The sequence below is a fragment of the Ooceraea biroi genome, chromosome 10 (genome assembly GCF_003672135.1).
Source record: "Ooceraea biroi isolate clonal line C1 chromosome 10, Obir_v5.4, whole genome shotgun sequence".
Classification (NCBI taxonomy): domain Eukaryota; kingdom Metazoa; phylum Arthropoda; class Insecta; order Hymenoptera; family Formicidae; genus Ooceraea; species Ooceraea biroi.
The window spans coordinates 6,655,246-6,668,288 of NC_039515.1; the positions used below are offsets into that span (position 1 = coordinate 6,655,246).

At 41.8% G+C, this 13,043-nt stretch overlaps 1 protein-coding gene across 1 annotated transcript in view; it reads left to right on the plus strand.

The window, feature by feature from the left end:
- Positions 1–1,064: 1,064 nt before the first annotated feature.
- The window catches only part of LOC113562816 (loricrin-like), a 29,335-nt gene continuing 17,356 nt past the window's right edge, over positions 1,065–13,043 (plus strand). Inside the window, exons 1-2 of the mRNA XM_026973314.1 lie at positions 1,065–1,123; positions 12,706–13,027. Of these exons, the coding sequence (XP_026829115.1) occupies positions 1,065–1,123; positions 12,706–13,027 (381 nt within the window). The remainder of the gene's footprint in view (positions 1,124–12,705; positions 13,028–13,043) is intronic.

Sequence of the window (13,043 nt, forward strand, 5' to 3'; positions counted from 1 at the left end):
AAGCGATTCGCGACACACGCGCGGGATGTCCCAGAAGTTTCACTGAAAACTTGCCTCCGTTGAATGAATCATTTTTTATCAGATGAAATATGGATGACGAGAGAAGTGCAAAGGTATTATACAACGACGCTGCATTCACGCGCGCGAGAAAGCGGCGATAAATTAGCGGCGCGTGGGCAACGCCGAGCGCGCGCCGAGTATTGATCAAGAAAGCTCGGGACTAAGCCTCTCGCAAGCTTTCCGCTGAAAAGCCGTCGTTCTCCGTGATGTCTCACTCCTCGGTCTTCGATAGGTTCTATTGATCCTCGCGAAAATGATCGCCGGGAAAAATAAGAAAAGCATTAGCACACGTTTCGCACGTGCCATTTATTCGGACAAAAGCTTCTTAAGATTTTCGCGCGATCTAGTCTCGACGGCGGCGTCTCAGGATAATTGAATAAAACTGAAGACCAGATTAAGAAAGCTTCTCGCCTCGATCAATCCTGCTCGATCTGATTCTTAAGCGAGAGGACCATCGCAGACGCGAGCTTTCTGCTTGTCGTTTGAGGACGCGTTCACCGTCCGCGAACCGCTTCGCTATTTTCGGCAGCGTTTAGATGATGTCCGGCAGCACAAAGTGGAATCGCATCGTGACTCGTTCATTACGTTCCGCCACGCCCGTGGTCCTCTCGTGGTGCTCGCAACAAGATGCCCGACCGCCAAGAGTGTGCTTTATTATTAGCGAAGCTCCACTCTGTGCCCCGGTCTACTCAAATTAAGATTTCCCGAGTGGCGAGAGAGTCCATCGGAGGAACACGAACCCATTCGAAGCGTTCGGGCGGTTCTTCTTCGCGGAAGGCAGTCCGCTTTAATATCGATCACTCACGCGCGGATTTTTAGCCTCTCGTGCTACTCTTGCAAACTTCTTTTTGCGCCGGCGACTGTCACGCGGCCGCAATTAGCATTCCGATCGAGCAGGCCGATACAAGGGAATTAATCGGCGAATTTCGTGCTTGCCCGAGTTTTTCTCAGAAATTTCCGTGGCGATTATCCTCCTTCGTGGTCGCCTCGTGCGCGATTCGACGATGAGGGAGCTGACCCACGACGGTCTATTCGCGCCGTTCGCACGTGCGAGTTCCAGCGAGTGAGTCACACGTGGACCACAAGGGAGACGCTGCAAGGTCCGAATGCGGACTTTAATTAGGCAAAATTCCGGAGGCGCGTCCAATTACTCAACGCCGCGCGCACCGCTTTTACCGCGATCGAATTAAAGCGCGGCCGCCCGATTAATGCGCGAGAGCGATTCTCCCCGCTTCCGCAAACATCCGCGGACTCGCCCGTGCGTACCACACCGGCGAAGTTAATCCGCTTGTGGAACGATGTTGCCGTGGGATCCAGCGAGGCATGATGTCCTGGAAGCTTGCGGTGTCAAAGGGATGAAGAATGCGAGAGTGCTTTCTTTGCTTGCGCCGTCGAGTGAAAAAAGTGGACGAAGAATATGTAACATGACCAGAATTCTTATTTTTTAATCATTGCTCGTGCGTTCTTGAAATTATTAAAAATTATATAAAAATTTTAAGTATTGAAAGAATGTAGAAAATGAAATCTTATATTTCATTATATTATATTGAATAAAATTTGCAATTATGTTTGGATTAAACTTCAGACTCCGCGTGTTTTGTTTTTGTGAAGTTTATTAAGAATTTATTAAGCTTGGAAGATGCGAAAAGACAATATGGAAGAAAAGAATAAAAAAAGATACAGAGCTAATACGGTCCCATCAGTAAGGGATCGAGAATGAATTATCTCGATTATGTCGAATAAAGGCGATCCGAATAGTTTTACTTACGGAAGACGGTTCTTCCGTATCGTGATGCCAAATGCATCTACCGCGAAACGACCACTTTATATCCACTGTGATATCTAATCGACCAGTCGCACGATGGTTTCGTTCACAATAATCTTCCAATTTCTCGAAAATCGATGATAACGTAGCGGGCATCAAAACATGTTTCAATTTTCGAAAACGTAAAAGAAGGTAAATCGAATCGAGAGAGAGTTTAATCCGCTTTGGCAATGTTCAATGTTCTCGTTCAGACGAGAATTGTAACTCCAAATTGTGAATCTTTGTTAAAACTGTATTTTACAAAAACGCAAAAAGTTAAATGCAATCTAACTTCATATTATACTTTGCATTTATTAAAATGTTATGAAAACTGTTCTATTGGGTCGTCCGGAAAGTTCGTGCCGATTTTGAAGGAAAATTCAAAGGCAACATTTTTTTATGTCGATAAATATTTATTGACTTATGTATGCACCGTTTTGTTTCACAACCTTTGTCCATCTTTCACGCAACTGGAAGATTCCATTCTCCCAGAACTTCTTAGGTTTCTCGGCGAAAAACTCCTCAAGGTGGTTTTTTATGTCGATCAAAGAGTTGAAGTTCTTGCCGCTGAGAGAATTTTGCAAAGACCTAAATAAGTGAAAGTCTGAAGGTGCAATGTCTGGTGAATACGGTGGGTGAGGTAGCACATCCCAGCCAAACTCCAACAATTTTTGTCGGGTAGTTAAAGAAACATGAGGTCTGGCATTGTCCTGATGGAACACGACGCCCTTCCTATTGGCTAATTCTGGACGTTTTTCCTGAATCGCTGTCTTTAATTCGTCCAGTTGCGAGCAGTACTTATCTGCATTTATCGTTTGGTTGTGTGGTAGGAGCTCATAATATAGGATTCCTTTCCAATCCCACCAGACACAGAGCATGACTTTTTTTGGATGAAGGCCGGCTTTCGGAGTGGTTAATGCTGGTTCATTTCGCTTACCCCAGGATCTTTTTCGTTCTACATTGTTGTAAATGATCCATTTTTCGTCACCCGTCACTAATTGCTTCAAAAATGGTACGTTTTCGTTGCGCTTGTACAGCGAGTCGCAGATGGAAATGCGATCCATTAAATTTTTTTCGGCCAAATTATGCGGAACCCATACATCATAGCGACTTACGTAACCAAGCTTCACTACATGATCGTGGACAGTGGTTTTCGATATTTTCAGTATCTCTGCTAATTCACGTGTCGTGTAGCGCGGGTTATTTTCGATCAGTGTCTTGATTTGGTCATCATCAGTAGTAGAGGGTCTGCCCAAGCGTTCTTGGTCTTTAAGGTTAAAATCACCAGCTTTAAACTTAGCGAACCACTTACGTACGGTTCTTTCAGCTAAAGCGCCTTCTCCGTAAACAGAACATATCGAATTTGTTGCTTGTGAGGTATTTTTGCCTTTCCGGTAATAGAAAAGTATCAAGTGTCTAAAATGTTCTTTGTTTTCTTCCATCTTCAAAAGAGTACAAAACTGACACGAATCAATTTATCTGAAACAACTTTTTTCCTAGAGATGCGTTGAAATGTCACCTTTAAGCATATGTATATAAATCGTATGTTTTCAATAACATTGATATATTCAGACATGTTCCAACGCCATCTATTAAAAATCGGCACGAACTTTCCGGACGACCCAATACATTAAAATTACGAGAAAAATCTCTTTTTAGCGGCATAATTATGTCATTGCGTTTTATCTACCCGTACGACACTTCAGATAATTTTGACTTTCGCAGATAATTAAGAAAGACCCTTTCTGCGACGATATTGCGCGCTATATAGGATGTTGTTTGCCGCAACGCACTCCGGAAACGCCGGGGGTTACGATGGACCCCTTCACCTAACTCGTTTTGGCATAATCGGGACCGTGCCGCGTATCATCCGCTTGAAACCCGACGCGCTTTTCGGAAATTCAATATGCTCAGCGAGAGAGATCCTTCCACGACCCTCGCTATCGTCGAAGGAAAAACCGGTGTAGTCTGCAACAAAGGCGCCCCGGCATATTTCGGCGATTACCGCATTCCTGCGAAAGCTTTTTCGCTTCACCACATCGGCAAGGCTCATTGAAATGTATTTAAAAATAAACGCATCGAATATATATGGCAGTATTATTCAGTCGACTGTGAAAAAATAACACGCTCGATATTTTTATATGCACATTTTCATAGTTTGAAATACCTCGTATGATAAATATATGGTGCTACAAATGGTGCGAGGTATATTCGATGGTTGATCAAAAATTACTCTTTTTACTATTTTATAATGTTGCGTTCGGGCGTCCAACCCGGATATAACAATAACATTAAAATTATTTATTATCACTATTTTGTAATAACAAGTGCACGTTTCAGTTTTGAGATGATTATATTAATAAATATATAATAAATAAATATAGTAGCTATTATATAAATAGATAATGTATATTACCTGTTACTTTGTGTTTGCTGGGTTCTCAGTATCTCTGACGATCTTCATACTTTTAATGCAAATCCTATGCAAATTTTTTGTCCATTTAAATCGCGCTCTTCCAATAAAGTTATTGATTTTATTATCCTGCCATATTACATGCTTACACGATAAATTACCTCCATCGTCACAACTTTATTACTCATTTTCCTAATGAGAATAATAAATCTCATTCATAATATTTTTACAATTAGCACCCATAAAGGATGAGGATTTTCGTAATTTTATTGTGATCACACATATCGACTTTTCCCTTTTCATTCCGCAATGTGGCATCACATTGTTAATTCGTCGTCACAATTACCCACCACAATTGGTCCCAGCTTTCGGTTGCGTCCTTCGGAGCGAGAACAACGCGCTTCCATTTAAAGTGCTGCCGCTCGCGCGCGCCGAAGCGAGAAATCAATTTACCGCGTGAGAATAAGGCGGCTGTTCGCGCCGGGCGCAGCCACGATATAATGTCTCTCGTGCATGCAGAAAGATAAGCGCCTTTGTCCATCCTGTGACAGCAGTCTGCCGGCATTGTCCTGCAACGCCTCTCTCATTCGTAGGACGCGCCTCTCTTTTCCACACACATTCTGATGGGATCGGGATGCTGCAACGTGTCTCCCCAATCGTCTCTCCTCGCACTCGAGCACTCGACACGTGTGTCAGACACTATCTGATAGCGTGTCGTAAAAGTACTGGGTTGTTCGGAAAGTTATTTCGTTTTTTCAAGGAAAAATGAAAGGCGGTTTTTTCATATTTAGAATAAATTTTATTCAGTGATGTATTGGCCATTTTGTTCCACTACCTTTCGCCATCTTTCTGGCAACTTTAAGATTCCACGCTCATAGAAGTCCTTCTCCTTATTGACAAAAAATTGAAGCAAGTGATTTTTTACGCCTTCATTTGAATCGAAGTTTACATTGTTCAAAGAATTTTGTAGAGACCGGAACAAATGGTAATCGGATGGTGCCAGATCAGGAGAGTATGGTGGGTGTGGTAGCACATCCCATCCAAGCTATAAAAGCTTCTGGCGAGTGACCAAACTTGTGTGTGGTCCGGCATTGTCGTGATCGAATACGACACCTTTCCTATTCGCCAATTCCGGTCGCTTCTGCTTGATGGCAGCATCCAATTCATCCAGCTGACGACAATACACTTTCGAATCAATCGTTTGGTTGCTTGGTAGTAGCTCGAAAAATACGATTCCCTTCCAATCCCACCATACAGAAAGCATGATCTTCTTTTGATGAATATCTGCCTTGGATGTCGATTGAGCAGGTTCATCTTGCCTGGACCATGATCGTTTTCGCTTAACATTGTCGTAAACAATCCATTTTTCATCTCCAGTTATGATTCGCTTCAAAAATGGTTCATTTTCTTCACGTTTCAACGATGAATCGCAGATGGTAATGCGTCGAATCAAGTCAATTTCCTTTAAATTGTGTGGAACCCAAATATCGAGCTTTGAAACGAATCCAAGGCGTTTCAAATGATCGTAAACGGTCGAATTCGATAAATTTAACTTTTCAGCGATTTCGCGTGTTGTTATGCGACGGTTTGCATCCACCAGAGCCTTTATTTTCTCGTCATCAGCTTAATTGGCCGACTTGAACGTGGTGCATCTTTCAAATCGAAATTTCCAGTACGAAATTTCGAAAACCAATTCTGACACTGACGTTCACTCAATACATCTTCTCCGTACACGGCACACAATTTTGTTCTCGCTTGCACTGCATTTTTACCCTTTCGGTAGTAAAAAAGCAAAATATTACGAAAATGCTCACTTTGATTTTCCATGTTTGATGTGCTGCCAAAAAACAATTACTTGACAGATCTCAACACAATAAGATACTAAATGACGTCTGAAATGTCAGTTGTCAAAATATAAAACGAATTTGCCGCTTAGAGTAAGGTTAAGTATCGAGGAACGCGACTAACGACATCGCTTTGTGAAAAACGAAATTACTTTCCGAACAACCCAATAGGATACTCGTTATCGCCCAGCGTTTAGCGTAGATGGAAAAGGCGGTAGACGGTCAGCGGAAATTTGCGAAGTGGAAAATGCAAAAGTATTTCAAGTTATTCCGCTTTCACTCAAAATATTTGTAATCTATAACAAATTTATGTTTGTTAACTTTCTCGATTATTTCTCGATTATCTTGACTTTTATTGATTAAGTTTCTTGATATTATTGGGTTGGCCAAAAAGTAATTGCGTTTTTTTCCAATAGATGGACATACACGTCTTGAAATGTAACTAACTTCATTCTAAACCGCAAGTTCATTATGTAGGTTAACGACTCACGGTTCAAGCTTGTTTTAGAAAAAGAAAGTACGCGATTTCGTTAACAATTGTTTCTTTGCCGTCGATTTCAAAATGGAAAATCAAAAAGAACATTTTCCTCATATTTCGTTTTATTACTTCCGAAAAGGGAAAAACGCTGTGCAAGCTCATAAACAGTTATGTCATGTATATGGCGAAGATGCTTTAAAGCTGCGGCAGTGTCAAAATTGGTTTACTAAATTTCGATCTGCAGATTTTAATGTGAAAGGTGCACCACGCTCAGGAAGGCCAATCGAAATTGATGATGACAAAATAAAGGCACTGATCGATTCGAATCGGCGTTTAACGACACGAGAGATTGCTGAGAATCTTAACATATCAAAATCGAGTGTTGAAAAGCATTTAAAACGACTTGGATACATTAGTAAGCTCGATATTTGGGTAGCACATGAGCTCAAAGAAATTCATCTCGCTAAGCGTATTGACATCTGCGATTCTCTTTTGAAACGTGAGGAAAATGATCGATTTTTGAAACGCATGATAACAGGCGACGAAAAATCGATCGTCTACAACAACGTCAAACGAAAAAGATCGTGATGAACCTGCTGAAAGCACTTGAAAAGCAGATATTCACCAAAGAAAGATTATGCTGTCAGTCTGGTGGGACTTTAAAGGTATTGTGTATTTTGAGCTTCTTGCGAGGAATCAAACCATTAATTCAGACGTATACTGTCGTCAACTGGATAAATTAAATGATGCCATCAAACAGAAACGTCGAGAATTGGTGAATCGCAAAGGTGTTGTGTTTCACTACGATAACGCTAGACCACGTACAAGTTTGGTCACTCGTGAAAAATTGTTGCAGCTTGGATGGGATGTGTTACCATGATGTTACCACATCCACCATATTCGCCAGACCTGGCACCATCAGATTACCATTTGTTTCGTTCTTTGCAAAACGCCTTGAATGGTAAAACCTTTACTGCTGATGAGGATATGAAATCGTTGTTGGAATAGTTTTTTACTGAAAAAGATAAGAACTTTTTTGAGCGCGGAATCATGAAGTTGCCTGAAAAATGGCAAAAGATAATCAAACAAAATGGACAATATATTGTTTAATAAAGTTTTTGTTTCCCATGAAAAATTCGCCTTTTATTTATATAAAAAAAACGCAATTACTTTTTGGCCAACCCAATATAATATTTTATGTACTTATCGGAAAGTATTCGTCGTTTAAAAAGGAATAATGTAGTAATGCTTCGAAGCAGGATGGAACTTGATTTGTAATGTAAAATTAATTACGAATTCTTTCTTTCTTGCACATCTCTTTAAAGATATTCAATATTGCGAAACATAATATACATAAAAGATTTAATTTTTTGTATTCTCTGACTTTTAATATAATTTAATATAATATAAATTTAATATAATAAAAAAATTTAATTTAATATAATTTAATTTAATATAATAATTTTAATATAACATAATCCTTAATACTCTTAAGAATGCAATGAAGAATCGTTTCCGATTAGCATCAAAAAGTTGCGACCGGAATTTTTAGTATTTAAAGATATCCAGCAGATATTTGTATTAAATGAAACATGACGTCCTTATCGTGACATTTTATATTTCCGGGTGCGTTTCGTGGGACTTCACCAAGAAACACCCCTATATAGACCCCTATATACATTTCATCTTTCGCTTGGTGCACTCGCATTTTATCGGATCACCATAAAAATTCGCGTAATTAAAGACTCTCGACGTATGTATGTACATGCGCGCGCGATTCGAGACGCCGGTTCGCGATTCATCTAGATGAACTGCAGGGCGGCGAGATGATATTATCTGCGACGGCGAAACCGACGCTTGCGTGGACGCCGTGACGTCACGCGATCGATCCGACGTCGCCGAGCGGTGGCGCGATCTGCCGGTGTCGAGGGATCGTCGCCACGGGGTTGCTTTTCCGACGACGAGGCAGGAAGAGAGTACGTGTCGAGCCACCGAGGGTGGGGAGTGTCGTTCTCGTCCACGACGTCGTCCTCGTCCTCGTCGTTGTCGAAGAGACGCGCGAGGCCCAGTCCGGATTGGCGACCGGGCTGATTTCCGGTTCGGTGAGGCCCTCGTTCGAGGGGTGGTCTCTCTTTCTCTCTCGGTTTCCGGTGTGACAGTGTCCTCAGTGGTGAGGGTGGCAAAAGGGACGAAGATCCGGAGAGAGTGTCCGGAATCCGGATTTGGAAGCGCGGCCGCAGCTTGAACGGTAATCTCGCATCTCTCTTCGCATTATCCGGCCTTTCTTTTTGTCGAACGGTCGATGGTAGATGTTGACCCATAGGCATCGCGCGGGGGTGAACATGGGGTGTGGATACGACGGAGAAGTCGAAGGGCAAAAGGGAGGAGGCGTGCTTTCCTGACACAGGACAGCGCGTCCATGCTTTAGACCGTGTGAATGTACCAATTGCAGTTCCTGTGTAATGTGATTTATTTATTAGCGTTTACTCGTGGGTAGAAAGTAAATTTAGAGCTGATTGGAAATCTTATTGAATGAAATCTGATGAAACGTCTTAAAATACTCGACTTTAATGTATTGTTTATCAAGAATTTTTAAATATAATTATATATCTTGAAGAATTCTTTTTGTCTTTGTTCTTTTCGTCTTCCGTCTTACACTCTTAAATGTAGATTTTTCCAAGTGTAATTTATTTATTTGTAATCTAAATTCTTTATAATAATAATATAATGTATAAATACATTATATTTTTATATCAGTAAGATAATCTCGATGGAAAGTTACTCTTTTTTTAGACGCTCTTTCAATAGTTAAAGCTCAAGGAACTCCACTTCCTTTTAAAAAGTCGCGATTTAATTCGAGACGAAGTCTGCATTTAAAGTCAGTTCACCTTTAGACGGATTCTTCTGAAGTTGATTTATAACAACCATCAAATAATAAATCGAGTATAATAAATTTCACACTCGCTGCGACGAAGTTCTCTGAAGTTGTTCCATCTCATTATTTCTCAAGTGGTTTCCCCGCAGTTTCCCGAGGAGAATCCATCAGGCATTCGCGAAGTTCGCGATGACTCTCTAAAATCGCGCGAGACAGCTTCTCTGTCTTCTTTGTGTTGTCCTTTTATCCGCCAAGTCGCGTCGTAGTGCGAGGCCGGGTATCGCTTCGTGAAGTTGGACGTGTAGTTAAGGCTTGATGAAGTTTGCGTTTGCCGTGACGCCAAAGAACAGTACTTCACCAGAGACGAGCCGCAGACGACTCTTCAAAACTTGCTAGAGAAATTGATGCTGAATTTTAATTTAATTTATCGAAGAACTTTACTCTCTAGAGAAGTCATGTCAAGGGGACGTTTATCTTAACATTCTTCTTTTTCGCTTATCAGTAATTTATCTGTTGACGAATTTTGAAGCGAAGTTATTTAACAAGCACGATTGTTACAGAGTACTCTGGGTAAAGGATAGAACTTATTATCGCTCCGTTATCTCACGCTGTTTCGCGAGACTTTCTTCCTGCGAAATCCCATGTGCTCTCCGCCGGTCGCAACTTTTTAATTATCGACGCTAATTGTCCTCGTAATCAAGAAGTTTCGCGAGCAACGTGTTCAGGAGAAACGACGTCCCGAGTTTCCGCTCGCAGTCACAAGTTTTCTTGCGAAAACAAAGTTATCGCGCGCGTGCTCGAAAGTTACCGCCGCAATTCCGCCGCCGTCGGTCGTGCTTTCCGCAAATATTTAATTCGCGCAAAGTGATCAACGAGATCGTCGATCACGCGGTAGGTGAAAAGCAATCCGGAAGTTGGTCCAGCGGAAGGAAGAAAACGTTCCGCCGTTCACTGCTGCGTGGAGAGGAAAAAATCGAGCGTAACGCGAAGTCTGCACTTTACTGTTTACGATCTTATCTATGTCGACAAGAATCACAAAGTATTAAAAATATAATGTGAAAATAAAATTAGAATTAATGTGCAACGAGATTAGTACTTCTAGAAACTACAAAACTTGGAACTTTTTAAATTACAACTTGGAAATTAGAGATAATAACTTTAGAAAAACAGTTAAATCTTTCTATTGTTTAAGCAAAGTTAGTTCGCGCAGTACTGCAGTAATTTTATCTAATTTGTGGCAGCAATGTAAATGTTCAATAAACCCGCGCAATTAATTATCTAGATTTGAACGCAGAGAAAACAGAGAGAAGGATTATATTTAACCATAATAATAATATTATTAAGAGAACCGAGAGGCAGGATAATTTTTTCAGCGACTGTTAATTAAGTAAATTTTAGTAATTACGAGGCGCGCGATGGCCTCGCATCCTTTCACGCGCTCCTGCCGAAATTTCACGTGGCCCTTCTGTTTCTCAAGAAGTCGAGCTCGTGAATCAGTTCGGTCCCAGCTTGGTTCCGGGGTTAAGCACGCTTTTTTACGAGGCGCATTAACCCCCGACCGGGCCGCCGTAAGGGCAGTTAAAATAACGACCATCGCCTAAAAAGGCGCGTGCGCGATAAATTTATAAAGCGCGCTATAAAACCGCGCGCGAAAGAACAGCATCGTGAGCACTTTTATTATTTTTCTTTCCGGTGAACTGTCGTATATCACCAACTCTTTCAACTCTTGCGCTCTCGAAAGGCCGCGATTTTCTGCGACGTTCAAGGGTCCCGTTCGCTCCCGTAAATGGAGAGTGTGCGATGAAAAATTAACACGAAAACTCCAAAATGACGAAAAAATTTGCGATGAAGAAGATAAAGGGATGATTCGGTCCAAATTCAGTCTGCAAGTTGTTATATCTATGCTCGGTTATACCAATTAATTACTTTGCGCGTTGAATTCGGTAGAAATCATCACATTTGTATTTTTTAGCTCTCGTGTGCTTTGTAAATTATTACGCTTTGTAATTAGGTATCCTTCTGCTTTCACGTTCCGCAATCTCTGCGATAGGCAAATAGGCGAATTCGAGACGCAAGCGCGTGAATAAAATATCGCGACAAAATGCGACGTCGACGATGCACCGATTTATAAACAAACATGCGAAAAACATTCGCGGGCAATTTTCGCGAGTCGCACAAAAGCGGCGGAACCGCCACCATCCTCTTTTCGCGTCGGTCCAGCGCTGAGGATTAATAATTATTATCGCCGTGAATAACGCGCGGGGAGAACGTGTTTTGTCGTCGCCACCAATATGCGTTGAAAAAAATATTTACACCCGCGTGCGCCATAAATCCCACCGCAAAATAAAGCCGTCGCGTTCCCTCTCGTCATCGTGCTGTCGCGTATTCTTTTCTCGCTGAGTAAGCAAAACTCCGTCAAATTATTTGATTCTTACGCTTTCTTCCGGAAAGATGATAGGCGACGGCGATAAATCACCGGAAATATCGCTCGTCAAGTGCTATTAAATAATGCAAATATATCTTTGCTAAGTATATATCTGGCTTCCCTTCAAACGTTGGTTATTAAATCGAAATTCTGAGAGGTAGCTTGCGCTGGAAATTTTATGTAACTGTATTACTTAACGTGGATATTGATTTTTGTTAATAGTAATTTTCGGAAATTGCACTACGTATTCGATATTTTAAACGCGAAATACTGAAACAAACGAAATCACCGAACGAAACAAGATATAGACCAGAAAAATCCTCATTATCTCCAAAAAATAAGCATTTGAGTCTGTTAATGAGAAAATTACAGCACATTTTTATAATATATATCGGAAAAGATGTAAATAGACTCGATGTAGATGAAATAAAACCGTGATCGCTGATTTCATTCAAACCACCGATGCACCTCCGTCGTTAAAATCGCAGTTAAAACGTCGAAATTGCGATATCGAAAAAGAGATATCGGAGACAGAGGAAAAAGTGACACGCTGCTGTACAAAAAGACCATTCGATTTTATTGTAGTAACAAAGAAAATAGTAACCGCGGAAGTATCGGCGACATTTTCTATGAAATTCTCTCTAAACTGTTCGCATTCATGTGCAGTACTCTTTTATGTAAATGAGATATAAAATATCGCCAATTAAACGATAGTTTTTTACATGGCCAAATTACCCCGATATTAATTTCTTGGTAATAATAATCCTAATAAATAATAACAACGACATTTCGGGTTGGTTTCGCAGGTACGTGGGCGGCTCGCGGCGAGAGCTGTCGGGGGTGAAGGAACTGGTGACCTCGAGGCGGGTGCAGAAGAGTCGGCCGTCGGGGGTCGCGAGGTCGGATGGCGGCTGCATCGGGGGCGTCAGTTCGGGAAGTGGCGGTGGCGGCGGCGGCGTCGGCGGCGGTGGCGGTGGTAGCGTCGGCGGCGTCGTCGCCGGCGGTCTTTTAGGTGGCTGCAGCGGCGGAAACGACGCCTTGGCGGAGCTCACGATCGAGGAGCTGGCCTCCATTCCAGCCGGAAATCACACCTCCGCCAATCACACGGGACATCCCTCTCATCACAAGGTCAGCGAACTCGCGA